The 20,604-nt window shown below is 37.0% G+C and overlaps 2 protein-coding genes and 1 long non-coding RNA gene across 6 annotated transcripts in view; 2 read left to right on the top strand and 1 right to left on the bottom strand.

Moving 5' to 3' along the window:
• The window catches only part of Ntan1 (N-terminal amidohydrolase 1), a 77,942-nt gene extending 74,738 nt beyond the window's left edge, over positions 1-3,204 (top strand). For 2 of the 3 annotated variants that reach the window (XM_014248109.3, XM_014248110.3), the window contains exon 7: positions 43-364. In XM_014248109.3, the coding sequence (XP_014103584.1) occupies positions 43-183 (141 nt within the window). In that variant the 3' untranslated portion in view covers positions 184-364. Of the gene's footprint in view, positions 1-42; positions 365-2,512 lie in introns of those variants that run through there. The other variant, XM_014248111.3, reaches the window with a different exon arrangement.
• Positions 3,205-5,376: 2,172 nt separating this feature from the next.
• Positions 5,377-6,106, bottom strand: LOC138857013 (uncharacterized). Its single transcript, XR_011396004.1, has 2 exons — positions 5,999-6,106; positions 5,377-5,916 (listed from the first exon to the last, which is right to left on the bottom strand). It is a non-coding gene; the product is annotated as an uncharacterized lncRNA (long non-coding RNA).
• Positions 5,910-20,389, top strand: tud (tudor domain containing protein). 2 transcript variants are annotated; one of them, XM_036369888.2, is made up of 10 exons: positions 5,910-6,255; positions 8,756-9,459; positions 9,681-9,839; positions 9,895-10,341; positions 10,410-11,216; positions 11,282-12,498; positions 12,574-13,370; positions 13,441-13,675; positions 13,737-13,936; positions 14,776-20,389. In XM_036369888.2, the coding sequence occupies exons 2-10, from the start codon at positions 9,031-9,033 to the stop codon at positions 18,609-18,611; spliced, it is 8,127 nt and encodes a 2,708-aa protein (XP_036225781.2). In that variant the 5' UTR covers positions 5,910-6,255; positions 8,756-9,030; the 3' UTR covers positions 18,612-20,389. The 2 variants fall into 2 exon arrangements, with proteins under 2 accessions (XP_036225781.2, XP_036225780.2); XM_036369887.2 differs by having other exon boundaries at positions 11,279-12,498.
• Positions 20,390-20,604: the final 215 nt, after the last annotated feature.

Raw genomic sequence — 20,604 nt, 5'->3', positions numbered from 1 at the left:
ATGAATATAATAGTTTCTTCTTCTTCTTCTGCTTGCTGACAGATACGCGCAACAATAAAATTCATACAGGATAATCAATTCCCGGCAATCACCGTGTTTCGGGACAATCGGCCTCGCTACTATCAGCGCGACGAGTCTACCGGCTGCTGGACTTTGGTTAGATATAATTACGAATATAAATAAACACACACACATACATAGAAACAATACGTGCTCGCATATTTGCATAGTTTGCGCTTGAAGCGAAAATTCACTTAAGTGTTATTAAACTGCGTTTTTACTTTGTTGTTTTAATTGTTCGCTAGCTGCTGCGTTCACTTTGTTGCTACTGTGTACTTTTGTACTCATATGTAAATTATATTTTTTGTATTTTTGCCTTTATTATGAATAATTCATGTTTTATTTTTAACTGCTCGAGTTTTTTCTCTTTTTTGTTCTGCTTCACTTTTGTATTTCAATGTTTTCAATCACGTTACTTCAGTGTAGGCACTAATTGCATTTTGTTTTTGTTTTAAAAAAATTTTTTTTTTGTTTTTGCTTACTATTACTTTTAAGCTTTCTTCGTTAAATGTAAAATGTGTTGTATTATGTTATCTTATTTTGCAACTTTGGGGGCAGTTTTGCAATTGAAAATTAAAATTTTTCTATTAGCCGCGAAAGCAGCAGAAGACGCATACATACATACGTATATGTATGTAAATGTGTATGTGAAGTTAAGAGCTTAGCATATTTATACGATTTTAGAACATATGCATATAGTAGCTAAACGTAATATTAAAAAGTAGAAACTTTTGTGAGTCTAAATTTCGAATTATATTGAAGGCGTAACTGTATATAGATATTTAAGCTAGAACATTAGTATGAATTTGATATTGATTCTCTTTTTTAACACTTAAGTGCTGTAGTCTATATAAACTATGTTATTGTAACCGATTGCTGAGTCTATAAGACTTTATATATATATTCGTTTTTGTTTTATGTAAGAATAAAGTAATAGAAAATAATAATTTTTTAATTGAAATTCAAGTTCAAGAGTAGTATAAAAAATTAAAATCACATGAATAATAAAATAAAATAAAGTATGATATGCTAAAAATAATTGAAGAAATACTAATAGTAGATTAATTAAATATTATAGTAAAGCACGTAAATAATTAAAAATAATACTTAAAAATTATAATGAATAGCATAAATTTACAATGAAAAGTAATAAAAATATAATTTAACTGAATAAATAAAAATTATGTAGAATATTTAAAAAATATATAGCAAAATAATAGTTATAAAAATTTTAAATCTATTACTATAATTAATAAATATAAAAATAATAATTTCAAATACTAAAAATTTTTAAGTAAATATTTAAAATTGAAAAATAAACTAAAATTATATAAATAATAATTATTTTAAAATAAATATGACAATGACATAAAAAAGTTGAACGCGATCTAACGTGCATAATATATAATATAATTTAAAACCGTATTTCATGTGTTAAAGTTCGCTTTAACACAAAATAGGCTGTCCTAATGTGATTATAACCAATTTTCGCCACCAAAATTTTGTATACTCGTAAACAATGTTGTATTCCTTTCAACGCTTCCTAATAATTTTCTTTAATTTAAATAAGTTTTTGAAGTTAGATAATACTTTGAAGTAATATAAGTATGAGCACTTTTTTCCTAAGTACAGCCGTTACTTAGATATAATGATTCAAAAAGTTATAAAAAACGCGCCAAGTACACTACTTCATAGGAGACGTATATATTTTCATATATACCTACAATTACATTCCACATTTCCAAAATAATTTAAATTTTTATTTAAAAAATTTATTGGGTTAACATTAATTAAGGAAAAAATTCTCAGAAACGCTGACCTTTTTACCATGTTATTTTTAATTATGTTTTAAACAAATTTAAGAACTTTCAGCTTGTTTTAAGTTTATGTAACTTCCTCTTATTTTCGATTTAATTTGACCAGACTAAAATTAAACATATTTTCTTATACAATTACATTTCGCATTTGCAAAATAAACAAAATTTTTATTTAAAAGATTAATTTAATTAAAATTAATTGAAGAAAAAAATTATATTAATATGTATATACATATAACAAAATTAAAATAAAAAATAAAAAACATCTTGGTGATATGCAGATTCGCTTGAGAGCATTAAAAAGATATTAGATAATTACTAAAAATATATTTACCACACATTTTTGTGAATTTAGACTTATAAGCTTTGCCTTGCTATTGTGTTCTTACACACACATACATACATATACTTAAACAACTAAATTTTAGTTGTTAAAGCGCATTCAATGTACTTTCTTTGCTTTTTTTGTTGTGTATAAGTATCCAGCTTTTACATATCTTTTTGTAAATATATACGTAGTATAAAACTAACAATTCTTCAATTCTTATTTGTTCTCTTCCTGCTCTTCCGCTGACTTAACTACTATCTTCTACTTAACTTCTATATATATAAATGTATTTTATTTCTTATTCTAGGTTAATGATTGAGGCAAGACAGCATAAAAATATAAAAATTAAAATAAATAAACAAATTTTGTTTTGCTAGTTTACGCAAGTAATAATTAAAACAAGCCTTGAAGCAAATTAATAAAAAAAAATGTTTTAATAAAATTTTGTGAAGTTAGTTAAATATTTTGTGAAATATATGTATGTTATATAATAGCAGCTAATAAATACATGCATACAATAAAAATGTTGAAAACATTACGTGCTCGACAACTTATGGTTATATTATTAATAATAATAATATTATTATTATTATTGCTATTGTTTGTGCGCTCGATGTAAACGCTGATTTATTTAAAGTTTATGCATAATAACGCTATTAAATAAAGTGAATATTGTAATAAAAAAGTGATTAATGAAAGATATTAAAAGTTATAACTGTATACAGGCAGACAAATATACACTTATTTGTATGCAGCACATAAACAGGACACAACATGTACATTCATAAGTACATATAATGTACATATTTGAAAAACAAATAAATATATGTATTTGAATATATCGACTATAGTTAATTATGTATACCAACGCCACAATTACGAATGATCAATTAAAAACGACTTCACTATTGTACACATATACCTACACATATGTACATGCATATATGGATTAAAAATGAAAACAATAAAAATATTAATAAAAAGAAATTCAAAATATTTTATTGTAATGTTTTTAAACTGTCTATAGTGATGGTATTTTAGGTGATTTTGGCTAGGCATATAAACTATGAAATAAATAGCAGTTATTATATTTTAAAACATCCGTTTGCTCTCAGTGGAGAGTACTATGCACAAGTGTCATAGAAACAAACAAAACAGAAAAATCGTCAACTTTGGTTGCACCGAAGCTAGAATATCCTTCACAAGTAAAAAAGTTTCCACACAAGAACTTGATTTTGATCGATATGTTTGTATAGCAGCTATATGCTACAGTGATCCGATCGGAAAATTTTTTTTGGATATTGTAGCATTGCCTAGGACAATAACCCATTCGAAATTTCATGAAGATATCTAGTCTTATAATTTTCAGCTAAGCTTCTCCTAGATATCCACCTTCAAACATCAATGAAACAAAGATAATAATAAGTGCCGTTTCAGACAGGGACGCAAAAGAGTCTCATACCAGTTTATTGTGGGCGAGGGGACGACGAGGAAAGACGAAGGAACCGTGCCACTCGTGTTCGGGTGGCACGCTTTGTGTTCTTGTTCGTAACAGCTCGCTGCTACCCTTTTCAGCATTCCTTTTCACTTTCAAATCCTTTGAATGGTTGCAAGAGCGCTCGGTTTCAAATGAATTCGATCGCAAATTTGAGTTCTGTTATCTATTTTTGTATGTAATATGCAAATACGTATGCATAGAATAATAGAAATATTATGACAAATTGTAAATAAGGAGAAAATTAAGATATAGATTATGGAGTAAAGAAATTATGAATTTTTAATATGGAGTAAAGAAATTATGAGTTTTTAATACTTAAAGATTAGGAAATTCCTATTATAAATTTGGCCTTGAAAATATTAGTAGCGGATATTCAATACATTCTTGTGGATTAGGGAATTCCCGTTTTTAGTATTTTTTTGAAACTATTTAGCGGGTAGGTACTTGTATTATGCATATTGTTCTACCATATTCATGGTAATTCATTGCAAGCAAAATGTGTGACCATCATCTCAACATACAAATGAAATACGCAGCACGCAGTGTTGCGCAGTTGAACCGCACAAATATTTACGAACATTTTGTGAAAAGGAATGCAGAAAAACTAGACTCGAGTTGCTGGACTCTTTTTGGCCGTGTGAATGCCCAGAGCGACACCAAAAGAAAATTTGAAAAAAATGCGACTCTTTTGAGTCCCTGTCTGAAACGGCACTAACAGATCATTTTTACAGAGCAGTAAATTTTCTACAAAGTTATGAGTTTTGCAATTTAAAATGATTTTTTTACCGTTGAATTATAAAATTCATAAAAAAATTGCTTATGAACATAAAAATCGAAAGAAAAAAATTATAATACATGCTATAGTGGTACTATATCGGCGGTTGCTACAGATGAGCAGCTTTTTGGGGAGGGGAGAGAAAGATGTGTGCAAAATTTCAGATCAATATCTAAAAAACTGGGGACTAGGTCAATAATACAACAATATCTTCGAATAATTTCTTAGCAGTTCGCTTCGTAAGTGCAAAATTTCTATAGTCAATCCACTTGTTGCGCTCAGTCTTCTCTCATCTAAATATACATGTAAGTATATACACAGGTAAATGTCACGCCTTATTTCACGCATGACAATGGAATTTTGCGGGCGCCTTTTCTCCAAATATTTGTAAATATTGACGAAAATTATTGTTAAAGCGGAATATGGAAAGCAAAACAAAGAATCAAGAAAAAATTGAGCAAAAGAGAATTTACGATAGTTGGCTTAACATCAGCTGAGACAGAAAAAAGAAGAAGAAAAATACACAAGACAAAATTAATAAAAATTAACAGCGTAATACATTTCAAAACAATATTTGGAGTTTTTTTTTCTAAAAGGCAGATTTGAATATATTCAAGTTTAAGATACAAACGTACTTCAAAGATTATTCCAGAAATAAGTTTAGATTTAAATTATGCTTAAACTTTTCTTACCTTGTATACTTTATCTTATATCTATATAAGTAATATAATATATTGATGTAGGCCTCAAATCATTTAAAAGCTCATAAGGTTTTTAATATTTGTCAACAAGTTCTTTATACAATTTTTAATTCACAATAACAAATGCACTATATGGCGTTTTGCAACCCTACCTTCTAGTCATGTGCAAATTTTATAAGCGAGATTCGCAATATCGATTATTATCAATTCAAGATATTTTAAGAATTTTAATTATCAGATTTAAACGATTACATCAATATCATATTCTTAATACTTGAAATATAAAACACTATTGTTGCTTATGATCCTATTAGTAATAAGATTTCAGCACCGTTTTAGTGGCTTATACAAATATTACCACGGTTATCATAAAATCGATTATTCGGCAAGGAGAAATGATCGGCAACAACGAAGGTATTCGACTAGAAATCGCCAGTCCAATTTGAGATTCGCAGCAAGACGTGTGTGTGAGTCGGGTGGTGAATATTTATTTTGTTTTTTCCATTTGTGTTTCTTGCAAAAGGTTTTCGAAAAGTGCAACGATATTAAAAATATCATAAGAAGTATTATTAAAATACGTAACTGTGAAATAGGTGCAAATTCTGCGGCAAAACCAGCGCTTTCTTGCGCCAACGTGCGCTGCTGTGCTGTATGAAGAAAGCGCCCGTCTGTGTCCACATAATCGTCATCATCAATATTGCCATAACGTGCCCGTACGAAAGAGAAAATTTATAAGACTGAAAAAAAGCCATAGGCAGCAAAATTAGCAATTCTTTTTAGTTTATATATTTGTAATACGACGTGAAAGGTGAAACTTACATACTTCGCTTGAAATTGAAGTGCAGAAAATTACATAGGTACAACAAAAAAGGAAAAGAATCTCCATATTAATACTGGGGGATAATCCATTTGATGATGACTACTTTGAAGCAAAAAAGCAACAAGGAAAAATGAAAAGATAATTGAAACGCAAAAAAATAGACCGCTGAAGACAAGACTGCCAAGATAGCGAAAACGACTGAGAAGAAGCAGCAGGAGGGCGTATAAGTATTTACATATGTATTGCTTGAGAATAAGTAAGTGTTAACAAAGTGAATTTTAGAAGACAAAAATCGTGTATTTAATAATTTTAATACGCACTACTTGTATATTTCTTTAATTTAAATAAAAACGTTTTGTTTCGATTTAGACATTTTTGTTAGATAAAAATTAGAAATGAATGCCTTTTAAGGGTCGGCTTTAGAATAACGTCCCACGCTTTCGGGGATAAAACGGGTATGGGCGGATAGAGGAGATCCTCCAGATCAAGAATATATATAGATATAGCCGCGGGAAACTTATAGTTTTCGAGATATTTACGTTTAAAGTTGAAAATTTCAACTATTTAAAGTACGTATTTTTGCGAGTTAAAATGAATTATACACTTATATTTTTCACTTTTATATCCACTAACACTTGACTAATTCGTTTTTAGAAATTTTTTTTATATTAGATGCTGCAAAAATAGCTTTATTTCAATATTTAAATCATTCTTTAATTTTATTAATTTTGACAATAACAAAATGGTTGTGAATGTCAAAACATCAGTGTTGCCATACTAATATATTTTGCTAACGAAGAAAAATAAAATTAACAGAGAGATTGTATCCTAGATACAGGAAACAACGCAAAAAGAATTTCTGCGCGTAAAAACTTTGGTACACTCCGATGTTTGAAGCGCGGCCGAAGGCCGCCAACGCAAAAATAAGTTCTGCGCAAAAAAACCTTGATACACCCCGGTGTTGGATCGACCAGGGTTATTTTTTTGAAGCGCGGCCGAAGGCCGCCAACGCAAAAAGGAGTTCTGCGCAAAAAAACCTTGATACACCCCGGTGTTGGACCGACCAGGGTTATTTTTTTGAAGCGCGGCCGAAGGCCGCCAACGCAAAAAGGAGTTCTGCGCAAAAAAACCTTGATACACCCCGGTCTTGGATCGACCAGGGTTATTTTTTTGAAGCGCGGCCGAAGGCCGCCAACGCAAAAAGAAGTTCTGCGCGAAAAATATTTTGATACACCCCGGTGTTGGACCGACCAGGGTTATTTTTTTGAAGCGCGGCCGAAGGCCGCCAACGCAAAAAGGAGTTCTGCGCAAAAAAACCTTGATACACCCCGGTCTTGGATCGACCAGGGTTATTTTTTTGAAGCGCGGCCGAAGGCCGCCAACGCAAAAAGAAGTTCTGCGCGAAAAATATTTTGATACACCCCGGTGTTGGACCGACCAGGGTTATTTTTTTGAAGCGCGGCCGAAGGCCGCCAACGCAAAAAGGAGTACTGCGCAAAAAAACCTTGATACACCCCGGTGTTGGATCGACCAGGGTTATTTTTTTGAAGCGCGGCCGAAGGCCGCCAACGCAAAAAGAAGTTCTACAAGAAAAAAGTAATATTGTCATAGAGGGTATAACATAATACTTAACATCAATGCTTTGTAATAGTTTATTTCTCTAGATTTTGGATACCTGTATTTGGGGTATTATCTGTTTTAATTTCTTTCAGTTCAATTACAAAAGATGTCGATAAGGTAACACTGGTTATTTGAAATTTTGCAACCCTTTTGTTATTGTCAGAATTAATAGAATTTAACAATAATTTAATTATTGAATTAAACTATTTTTGCACTATATAATGTAAAATAAATGTGTACAAACGAATTAGTGAAGTGTTAGTGGATATAAAAGTGGAAAATATAAGTGTATAACTCATTCGAAATGGGAAAAATGCGTACTTTAAATAGTCGAAATTTTGAACTTTAAACCCAAAAATATCTCGAAAACTATAAGTTTCCCGCGGCTATATCTATATATATTCTTGATCTGGAGGATCTCCTCTATCCGCCCATACCCATTTTATTCCCGAAAGCGTGGGACGTTATACTAAAGTTTTCCCCCTTTTAATACTAATATTTGTATATAAGCCAAAAATGTTTTTTTTTTCCAACTTAGTCGATATTTTATTATAATAATAGTTAGACAAAGTTATTCACACTGTCGACAACCCTGTCAAACTTTGCAAATTCTTCAACGTGTCTTCGTTTATTTTGGCAATTCACAAGTATTTGTTTTTGTTTCGTCTTTATTAGTTTCTGTGCGAAATTTCTCCATTGTTGTTTTTCTTTTTTGCAATGTTCGAACTTTTTCCCCTTACGCTGCCTGTGGATCCACAGAAACCGAATGTTGCTGGGCATTGTTGGTTAGAGGCCGCTTAACAGTTTCTGCAAATGCCAGTGAATTCGTAGCAAATAACGGTTTACATTATCGACAACGTTGTTTTTTTTTACCATTTCCGCGAGAAGTAAGACGGAACATTTGCATAAAATTTCTTTAGCTGCAACTCTTTAATTTTGCGTTTTCTAATATTATATATATGTTTACACCCTCTACAAGAATGCAAAAATATAAGGAATTCTAGCTTTCAATGAAGCGTGAAGGCCAAAATTAGCAAGTGTCACATTGCATATTGTCTTTACGATTCACTTCTTTCATTACATTTTATTTAATTTTTCATTTTGTTAGTGTAAACTAATTGTCTCTTCAATTACAGAAGCCGTATCAGGCGCTTTAAATAACGAGTGAATTATTTTTTCAATTATTAAAAGTGAAAAAATTTTTTCTAAAAAAGTTTTCGCATTTATACAAATGCGAAAGGACTTTGTGACTATTTAAAAAAAAAAAAAAACATATATATAACGACACAAAAAATATTAAACGAAACGAAACAAATAAAAACTAATCTAACACAACGCATAAGAGAAACAAAACAACTTACTATACAAAGCTTTGAATACTGAAGCTGTAACTGCTATAAAAACAAACACAATGAGTTCTGTTTCCTCAGCGGCGTCTGCGCGGTCAGCCGCCTCAACTACGGACACAGATACCACCAAGCGACTACAGATCACACACGTCGATGCGTTTGGTCCGTACTTGCGCATATACGGCCAAATGAATCCGGACGCAATGGCTGTATTGCGCAATAAAATCCAGGAAGTGTTACGCACATGCCTAGCCATCGATCCGACTTGGCCGGTGCAACGACAACAAGTACCGCTACGCATTGGCACTTTATGCCTTTATAAGAGCACTAAAGGTATAGCACCGGCCGATTTTGAATTTTTGCGCGTACGCATACTGGACGTTATAACTAATAGCGGACAACAGAATGCGACGCAGGGACAAAAACCGCTGGTCAAAGTGGAAGTGGAATTCGTCGACTTCGGCGGCAAGGCGCTCGTAGCCAGTTATGAGGTAAGTGTATGCGTCAGCGAAACTTAAAATATAATATATGCATGCAAATTCGTTAACAAATTCGTCATGCTCTATCTTAAATAAAGTAATGTGTTGTTGGGTAGTTAGTGGGTGGTGTCATCTCTAATGTAGTTATTGATTGTTTTAAAATCTGGTTAATTTAATTAGTATAATGCTAAATAAAAATAATAATTATTCAGTAACATTTCTTCTATTCGTAGCTCCTCTTCCCCAAGCAGCCAGATGTTTTGTCCTCGATGCCCACAATATGCGCGCCATACATCCTATTGGGCATTTGCAAAGATTTCAAACCAGAAGAGCTGGAGGAGATTTCACGCATAATTTTGAGTCAAACACTGGACATATCCATTGAACATGAAGTAAGTGAAACTTTCGCTGCGAAAACTGTTCAATTTATTTTATTTTACTTTACAGTTTAAGCAGTATAAATTCATTACAATGAAATGGAAGGAATTCAATTTTGATGAGTTTTTAATACACCAAAAGAAAATCGGTGCACCTATCGCTAGCGAATTGCTACGTGATAATTTTGCTAAATTTATTAAGCAACAAAATCAAAAGCAGCAACAACAACAACAAACACCAACGCTACCAGCTCAACAGCCACAAAGTCATCATATAGCAACGTCACAGAAGCAACAACAACAACAATTTAAGCAAACCCTACCAATGTACCCGGCTGTCGGCGGCAATGCCAACAACAACAATTACTATGCCATTAATCATAACAACAATGTAGCGGCCGTGAGCGGTGTATACCCAGCTGTTGGACGTTCGCTCGCTGCGCGTTTGCAACAATATCAGTTAGAACAACAACAACAAGTGCAAACGCATTTAGCCATGCAACCACAAATTTTAATGGTAAATATAGAAAAGTAGCTTACGATTTTTAGATATTATTTTATTCTACCCTTTTTATGATCGCGCAGAACTTGCAGCGACCAATACAGCCACGCATGCCACACACCGTCGGCAATTTACGTTCGCTTTATGTGCCTTATGCTGCGCCAGCCTATCAGCAGCAAGCTGCTTACAATGGTTTTCAATCGAAGATTATTGTGCAACCCACAGTCGCCAACGCAATGTCTGGTCTTCCATATACTAATGCTTACAATACGCGCTATCAGCGTCCACATCCATCGCAACATAAACAAGATTTTGTTGCTAGCAACTCTAATAGCAGCAAACAAGTGCTGAACACTTCACCGCGTCGCATTACCACTGCCACTTTCAAAACCAACAATTTAACTGTTGGTAAAACATATGATGTTTACGTTAGCTTCGTGGAGAATGGACCCTGTTTGTTTTCGGTGCAGTTGGCGCTGGCACAGGATGAGCTTACCGAAATGATGAATCGCATTGAGCGTGTGCAATTGAAGCCATACGCAGACAAACCCGTCTTGGGCACAGCTTGCATTGCGCGCTACTCCGAAGACGGACAATTCTATCGCGCGCTAATCACCGGCGTACAAACGACAGCATGCAAAGTGGTATATATTGATTACGGCAATGCAGAGTTGGTTAAATACAGTGATTTATATGAAATACCGGATGAGTTCCTAGAGGCAAAAGCGTTCGCCATACGTTTCACACTCTCAGGCCACAAAGATCTGGAGCCTATCGACGAGAGCTTGAAGAAGGCTTTCAAGGATTTAATGATGTATAAGAATTGTCAGCTAAAAGTGATGCCATTAGAGGGTCCACCATTAGTGCAATATTGCGAGCTATATTTACAGGTAAGCTTGTGCTAATATTCAGCGTTGCAAGAACTCTTCTTTTATATTTCTTTTTTACGCAGCAGAAAAGCAACGTGCTCGATGTGCTGAAAGATATACAAAAGTGCCGTCTAGTATATCCGAAATCGGAGAATTTAAACAACAACGATATTGTAGAGATCCGTTATATCGACTCACCCAAGCATTTCTATGTGCAAAAAGTGGATAACATCTCGAAATTCGAGAAGCTCATGGACGACATGTTCTTGTATTATAATAAAAATCAGGTTGTGCCCAATCACTTAGCGCTTGGCGCTCCATGCATTGTGAAATATGATAACGAATGGTATCGTGCTGAAGTGATGCGTGCCGACTCGACCGCCATTATAGTGCGCCACGTTGATTTCGGTTACGAACAGAAAGTCACCAAGAATTTATTGAGTAACATCGCCGAGAAGCATTTAAAACTGCCCCGTCAAGCCATTCAATGCTGCCTGAAGGGTTTCGAAAATAACGAACTTAGCAAAGACTTGGCCACGAATCAATTTGAAATGCTCGCCGAAGAGTCGAATCGCCAACGACGCTCGTTCACCGTCAAAGTCTTCCGCATACAACCGGACGGTGTACATTTGGTGAACCTGTGTACCAAAGATTTGAACGTCATGAAAAAGCTTTACAAATTATCCATGCCTTTTGAACAGTACTTAACATTGGAGAAGGAGGAATTCAATATACACTCTCACAACGGCCATCAGCAGAGACAAAGCGCTGGTCATGAGAATGGCAATAAAACACCATCGATTGCATCCTCAAATGATGTCGCATCGCTGCATTCGAGCAAGAAAGCCGCACCGATACTCAACTCCACCACATTGCAAAGCGAAGAGCAGCTACAACAAAGACCGCAACAACAGCAGCCGCAGCAGCAGCAACCACGTAAAACGAATTCACGCAATACAAACAGCAAGTCTGGCAACGCCGTAAGCAGTGCTCCGACCAGCAGTGTACAAGGTACGCTATCAGTGGAGTGGGACAAGCAGAGCTCGGCCAGCTCGATGGATAATCGCGATTCCCGCTCTAGCTCCAGCGAGCTGAAGCACGGTAAACGCCAGCAACAACAACGACAAGGACGCAATGCACCGCATACGCCAACAATGCAAGCGAACTTGAATGTCAGTAATTCCAGCAGCGGCGGCGCTGATAGACGTAGTGTTGGCAGTGGCGCCAGCAACGTTAGCAGCCACAATCAGAAGACGCGTAGCGGTGCAAATCAAATACCGCCACGTTTCCAAAACGAAAATCGGTAAAATATATTTTTATTTTTTTATTATAATAACTGTAAAAGTCATTAATCGATTTCTGGCTCTCTCACTTTTAGACGACAGAAGAAGGAGCCCGTAACGCCACCACGCCAGCAGCGCCCACAGAATGCGCCGCAAGGTTATTCACAGCAGCGCAACAAGGCCGCCGCCAACAATGCTAACACACCACGCGTCAATGACACACACTCCGAGCTGAGCAGCAATGCTGGTAGTGAGCTAAGCGAACAACAAGTACAAGCGACGTCCACCAAGTTACCCGATGAGTATGTGCCGTTGAATCAAGCATTCCCCGTACAACATTTGGATACGCCAACGCGAGAGGAGGTCATCATTTGCTGGTGGATATCACCACATCAATTTTTCACTCACCTTAAATCACGTCTCCCGGAATTCGAGCGTTTCATGCGCGAAATACAGCTATTCTATAAGCAGAAATCACTGCAGCAGCTGCAATTAAAAATCGGCTCCTACGTTATTGCACGCTATCGTAAAGAGAATCTGCTCTATCGCGCGCGCATACTCGCCTGTAATCAGATGTTGCGCAAGTACAAAGTGCAATTCGTCGATATTGGCAATCAGTACACGGTCACCTCCGAGGATATCTGGCAAGTAGAGAAACGTTTCGCCACACTGCCCGTTATGGCGCACCTGTGTAGCTTCAGTGGCATTGTGTCCAACTATGATCATCTCTACATAATCGATCGCATGGAGAAATACTTGCCGGCGGGCGCAACCTTAAATTGCGAGTATATTGAGCGTGAGCAGGAGATGTACTATGTCAATGTCAAACTGAATGGCGTGTCGCTTAAGGAGACGCTAAAATCGGAGGGCATAATTACCGAGGTGGCTCCAGGTAAACAACACAAAAATGTTTTTCATATACTGGTTTTCATGTACTTCAAAATATTATTTTCCAATTGCAGAGCTACGCTTGAGCCTTTTAGCAGGTCAACAAATACGTGTAAAGATTACATACGTAAAGGACATGCTGAACTTCAAGTTACAGTTGGAGGGCTTGCCTGAGCATGTACAACTGTTGAGTTCCTACGACGATCTGCGCTATGTCAAATCCAATCCAGATGTAGCGGTGAGATTCAAGCAATTTTACGAAGGCAAATCATGTGTGGTCAACATAAAGGATGTCAATGACAACAAAGTGTATGTGTTTCTAATGAAATTTCCCTTTGTAAGCAAATGTATAATACGAAATCAATTACAGCATTCTACTACGCCCACTTGTGCCGCTGTTAAAGGAAGATGTGACGACGTTTATTTGCCAACAGCCCGTTGTGCTGGAACGTTTCGAAGCGCGTGTGGTGCATGTGGCGAATGCATATCGTGTGTTTGTGCATACGATCGCTATGGAGGCGAAAATGGTAGAGCTGCTAAATGAGATGTATGAATACTATGAGCATAACGGTTAGTGGCGCTTTTTTTTATTTAATTTAATTAAATTTGCCACGAAGCTTGTAACACCCAGAAGGAAACGTCGGAGACCCTATAAAAAATATATATAAATGGTCAGTCGATTTAGCCATGTTCGTATGTCTGTATATACGCGAACTAGTCTCTTAGTTTTGGAGATATCGATCCGAAATTTTGCACACGTCCGCTTCTCCCCAAGAAACTGTTCATTTGTCGGAACCGCTGATATCAGCCCAGTATAGCATATAGCTGCCATGCAAACTGACCGATCCAACTTAAGTCCTTGTATGGGAAACTATTTTATTTATCGAGATATCTTCAAGAAATTTGGCATGTATTATTGTCAAAGACAAACGGTACAATCTCCGAACAAATTGTTTAGATCGGATAAATATGACATATAGCTTTCATACAAACTTAACAATCAAAATCATGTCCTTGTATGGGAAACTTTCTTATTTGACAAGATATATTCACAAGACATATTCACGAAATTATTATTGTGTTGTTGTTTTAGTGGCAGAAAATATTTCTGAAGTAATTTCGAGGAATGGTTAAAAATCCAGGTCAGTTTCGGTTACTTAGACGCGACTGTTGTGAGATGGATTATTGTCGAAGATACGGTACAATCTCCTAACAAATTGTTCAGATCGGATTAGTATTTCTTAAAGCTGTCATACAAACTGACCGATCAAAATCAAGATAAATATCTTTTTATACCCTTTGATGCTATGAGAAACTCAACTGTGAGGTGTATTATAGCTTCGAAAATTCCTTTTTTTTATGTTTTTTTTGTTTGAAATCACAATTTATGCCTCATTAACTCATTTTAGGAACACCCTTGGGCACATTTGAGCCGGAACAAATTTGCGCCGCGCACGGTAGTGATGGCAATTGGTATCGCGCGCGCATCATACCGCAAGTCACTAAAGATGTCATCGAGGTACACTATATAGATTATGGAAACACGGAAAAATTAAATGAAAAAAACTTGAAAATATTGGAAGACAAATTCTACCTAAATCGCAACTCTTTCGCCATTGAGTTGAATTTACCAGTACGTACTTTGGCGGCAGATGCGCAACATCGAAATTCGAAATCGAAGAAAGCAGCAAATCTGTCTGCCGATCTTGATGCGGCAGCAGTGGATAGATTAAAGCAGCTCGTCTTGGTGAGCGAACCAGTGGTGCATGTGCGGGCGCTGGAGGTGCAACACAACCATTTGATTGCCGAGCTCAATTTGGCTGGCGGTGAAAATATTGTGGATGCGCTGCTGCAAACGCAACTAATCAAGTCACGTGATGTGGATTTCATGCGTAAGCAACTGGAGAAGGACAAAACAAATATGTTTGAATACATTGAAATGGTGGACTTGACGCTCGAAGAGGAAGATGACACGGAAAAGAAAACTACAGGTAAGGGTAAAACCTCCAGCTCACCAAAGAAGAAAAAGCAAGCGGAGAAAATCGTGAAAAAGGAGACTAAAATCAACAATAATGTGCCTGAAGTGGTTAAAAATGTAGAGAAAGAGAAACCAGTTGATGTCACTGCGCCAGCTATAATGGCCGAGACACCACCACAAACACCGCCACAACCGCAAGAGACCAAAATCGAGGCAGCAGCAACGCAACCAGCACTTACACAAACAGTACCAGTACCAACACCAACACCACCGCCGGCAGCTATTGCATCTGAGCCGCAATCGGTGGCAGAGTCCGAAACTGAATCCATCGATCCCTGCGCTGACATGGAACATGCCATACTTGGATACTGCGATAATCCCGGCCAATTCTATGTGCATCCCTACGATAAAATGGATGAATTGCGTCAGCTGCAAGAGGATTTGCAAATTGTCGCCAGCTCTTTGCCCACACTAATGGTGGTGGCGAATGGTGTGCACTGCATCTCATACTACTCGGTTAACAAGCAATGGTATCGCGCCAAGATTATCGATGCCGAGCTTATGGTGCTGCAGTTCATCGATTACGGCAATACGGATTGCGTATCCGACACGACGCACGTACGCGAGATGAGCAGCTGCAACGACATCGAACCGTTCTGTATGCCCTGCTCACTGCCGATCAAGCCGAAAGGCACCGCCGATTGGGTCGACGCAGCCAATGCCATCTTCAGCGATTCACACGGCAAAGCGGTGAATTTCGAGTACATCACACGTGGTGGTAAGTACAAGCGAAGCTTTATAAATCTTTACATCGATGGCGTTAACATTGTCGATAAACTGGTGGAGGATGGTTTTGCCAAACATCTGGTATTGGTCGATTCCGGTGAGAATTGTTACATATCACATGTAAACAGCATAACCGACTTCTATATACAATACGAAAAAGACTCAAAAGCTTTGGAATTGATTGAAATCTATTTGGCCGAAAACGAGAAATTAAAGAAGTTGGAAAAATTCGAATATGCCAAAATTGTGGCTGCGCTCTTCCCCGATGACGAAATGTGGTATCGCGCTAAACTACTGAAACACATACCGAATCGTGGTTACGAAGTTCTATTCATCGATTATGGCAACACATCCATCAGTCCCGAATGTCGTGAGATATCTGAAGAGATTGCCAAGTTGCCATCTTTATCGAAGAAGTGCGCACTACATGTGCCCGAGCATTGTGTGGCTTGGTCCGATGCAGCCGAGGAGAAATTCGGTGAAATAGCTGCGCAAGGTGAAACCATCTTCACAGTCGAATTATGTGAGCCAGCTAGCGATCATGCGCTCGTGCATCTGCTAATCGACGGACATAACATCAACGATGACCTCGAACCGCTGTGCGAGCACAAGCCCGTCGAAAACGAACTAAATATGAGCTTCAGTACGACTATACAATCGTCGGTCTTCGAGAGCGGCAAAGTGTACGATGCTATAATTTCGCATGCCAATTCGCCATTCGACTTCTATGTGCAATTTAGTAAAGACACCATTCGTCTGGAAGATATGACAAGCAGTTTGAATGCCCTCGGCATGGACGCGCTGACCGATGCGAAGATTGGTCAACTCTGCGCGGCTGTCTATTGCGAAGATAATGCGCTCTATCGCGCGCGCATACTAGAAACTATTGCTGGATCGGACGCCAAGCAGCAGTATCGTGTAATCTTCATCGATTTCGGCAACGAAGCCATCACAGATGATATACGCGTGTTGCCGCATGATTTACAGGCGCTACCGGAATTCTCCCGGCACTGTCAACTGGTGGGCGTTGCCGAGGAGATTGGCGAGCATAAAGCGCAAGCGGCTATCGAAGCATTCGGTCAGCTGATTGAGGAGTGTGAAGGTTTGGTGAAAATTGAGTTTATCGAAAGCAAGGAAGTTACAATACCGCTGCTGGTCAGGTTGTATGCAGCCGGTGGCGGTGAGGATCTCGGCGAAAGTTTGCACTCGCTGATCGCTGCCATTAGCGCAAACGCGACAGCCGTACTGGCAACACCACCAATCGCGGAGAATACCTGCGTTATATCGCACGCGATTTCACCAACACATTTCTACATACAACCGAAGGGCAATTCACTGCAAATGGAGCTGGTGTCGAAGGCGCTCACGAAATCCGATGCCGAACAGCTGCCGGTGCTGCAGAGCGTTGAAGTGGATAGCGTTTGCAGCGCTTATTCGCTTGAGGATGACTGCTACTATCGCGGTCGTGTGCAGAAGGTGCTGCCCGGCGAAGAAGGCTATGAGGTATTCCTGCTCGACTATGGCAATGTCATAAATGCCACCGTTATACACGAATTGCCCGCTAATTTGCGTGCCATACCGACGTTGGCGTGGAAGTGCAAACTGAACGTCGTGCCGGAGGCGCCTGAAACGCTGCTAAACGAATGCTTTGCTGCGCTGCTGGAAGCGCACTTTGGTGAGATTTACACCATCGAGTCGGACGAAGTTGCGCTGGACACAAATGAGCGCGTACACATTGTCAAATTGCAGGCGAACTACAAGGATTTGGCTGAGGAATTGGCTGACGCTGTGTCAAAGGGTGACGCCGAAAAGGCGGCCGCTGCCCTATCACCTGTGCCCACGCTGCACAATTGCACCATCATACATATCAACTCGCCGGCATCATTCTACATACAATTAGCCGAAAATGTGCCCGCCGTGGAGAAAATCACCGATGTGCTCTTAGATGCTGAAACCGATTTTCAAACATTCACCGAATTGCAAGTAGGCGGCAGATGTGCCGCACAGTTTCCCGATGATTTGGCATTCTACCGCGCGGAAATCGTGCAAGTGTTGAAGGAGGGAAAATGTGAGGTGCATTACCTGGACTTTGGCAACAACGCCGTGACCGATCAATTTCGTGTGCTGCCCGAAAGCATGCTAGATGAGGCGGCCTACAGCAAACACTGTTCGTTGGATGTTAATTTAGCGAGCAATTTGGATGCCAGCGCCGCATTTGCGCAGTTCATCGATTCGCGTTTCTCCGAAACATTCCAGGTTGAGTTGCTCAAAACGAGCGTGGAGCCGGTCATCTGTCGTCTATTTTATCAGGAAAAAAATGTAGCCAACGAAGTGTTGCAATTGTTGAAGGATGCTAACGGTCGCGGTGGTACCGCTGCGGCGCTGCCGAATGGCTTAAACGAAGCGGATTCGGCTGTATTGAATGTGCAACAAAATGCAGCGACTGAAGACACCGTTACAGGCGTTGAGTCGGCACAGTAACATGGGTATTTGCATAACAGTTTCAGGCTGCGCGACTGCAAGACTTACCAGCAAACCAGAGTGAGATGAAACATAACTGATTTTTTCTGCCTAACGCGTTTGGCGTACGATCGAACGCAAGATGTTGACTATACTAACCGTAGTTTGGATCCGAACAGCGGTGTGGTGCTAGAATAGCATTGTAAAACTTGCACCTCGCGAGAAATTGAGAGTGAGCAGAGAGCAAATCAACATTTGTGTGATATACATACATACATATATACTATAAATATTATAATAATTTTTTCTAAATTGATAATAGCTCATATTTAAGCTACAAAGCGAACTGAGTGAGAGAAAAGCGGGCAACCCGAGAAAATAGGTGTCAATTTTAGGCAGAAATTTAAATTCTAAATGTAAAATGAATAGGAAAAAGCGAGTTTATAATTTTGATATTTTTTCTAAGAGGCCTTTAAGTAGAAATTGTTTATAAAATTAATTAAAACGGTAAACAAGATATTTTATTACTTTTATTTCGAGCGTAAAAAGTAACGTAGAACGTGAATTATTATTTTCATAATTTTATAAAAATGAAATATCGTTGAAAGTATAGAAGAAGCATATTTTTTTTTTGTAAACGTGCGTATGTTGCACGCATAGTGAACATTGTAGAGTCTACGACAGAAGCTATATGATGTGTTGAGGTAAAGCGCTTGAGATGGGGAATACTGTTAAAGTAAAACTCAAGCCAAAAAAGAAATAAAGCAAAATACAAGCGAGAAATATCAATGTTAATTTTGTAACGAAAATAAAAATCTCGAAAATGAACAAAAAAAAAATTGTAAAATAATGATAAAAAACTAAACGAAAAAAAATGGCTAACAAGCAAAGTGTATTAATAAACAAATATATAAAGAATGCATTACATAGACACATACACGAGCAATATAATACTTATATGAACACATGCAAATAAATAATAATAATAATACTAAAGAAGAATTTGCTCAATTTATATGCAAAACACCTAAATACATTGTATAACCGTTGTAATACAATACTGCTGAAAAAAGCAAAATTTGCTCAGCAAAAAAAAGAAAAGAAAAGAGAGGAAGTATGAGTTCGTTGCAATAATTACTAATCGCCTAGCGAAATCGACTATTGCAATGCGAGAGTGGCGTGAAAACGCTTTATTATTTTAAAATTCTTAAAAAATATCACAGCGCGTCCATTTAATTTTTATTTGTAGGAAAGTGTTGGTGGGTAAAAAAGTTAAGAGCAGCAAACATTTTGCAATGCATTTTATTTTTATTTTATTATACGCAGCCTCAAACTGCTTATGCCTGCTAATTTCTTTTATTTTCAAAATATTTAATCTAAATGAATTGAATTTTTTTCTTTTTTCAATTTCCTAATTTCACGTCCACTTGAATTATTAATATTTAATTTAATTATTTAGCAAAAATGTATAACTGAGCAATTTTTTTTAAATCTATTGTAGCCTCAATTCTAATTCTTGCATTCTTATATAAACAAAGAAAACTAAAAAAAAAACCATAAGCAAGCATCACTTTTTATATATTTCACTTATGTTCATTTAAGACAGTTATTAACCAATTTTATACACTTCCAAACTCTAGAAACATTTATTTGATTTTATTATAACATATACGTGACTTTGAAATTATAATAAAATCATATACATATAAACTCAGCGAAAAAAAATTAAATAATTTGAAAAAAAAAATACAAAATGCAAATAAAACAAAAAAAATCGATTATACTAAAAACGAACAAAATGCCTATGTTTTATATGAAGGGGAAAGGGTGAGGATAATACCTTACTTGCGCACGTAAGTATGAGAGACCATCAATTCTTATGCAAAGTGGTTTGCCGTTGATCGAAGAGCATTTAAGCTATATATTCAAAATTTTATCAACGTCGACTGTTCATTTTTATTTTATTAAACGTTTAGTTTTTACATAATTTCTTATTTTCTTAATTTAATTAATT

Source organism: Bactrocera oleae, chromosome 4 (genome assembly GCF_042242935.1).
Source record: "Bactrocera oleae isolate idBacOlea1 chromosome 4, idBacOlea1, whole genome shotgun sequence".
Classification (NCBI taxonomy): Eukaryota; Metazoa; Arthropoda; class Insecta; order Diptera; family Tephritidae; genus Bactrocera; species Bactrocera oleae.
The sequence above is the reverse complement of the archived record's forward strand: the minus strand, read 5'-3'. Positions and strand labels throughout refer to the sequence as shown.

Coding starts and splice junctions, on each gene's coding strand:
- tud (XM_036369887.2), top strand. CDS start 9,031: ATGAGTTCTGTTTCCTCAGCGGCGTCTGCGCGGTCAGCCGCCTCAACT. Junction 12,499..12,573: donor CGTTTCCAAAACGAAAATCG/GTAAAATATATT, acceptor TCTCACTTTTAG/ACGACAGAAGAAGGAGCCCG. Junction 13,676..13,736: donor GATGTCAATGACAACAAAGT/GTATGTGTTTCT, acceptor AATCAATTACAG/CATTCTACTACGCCCACTTG.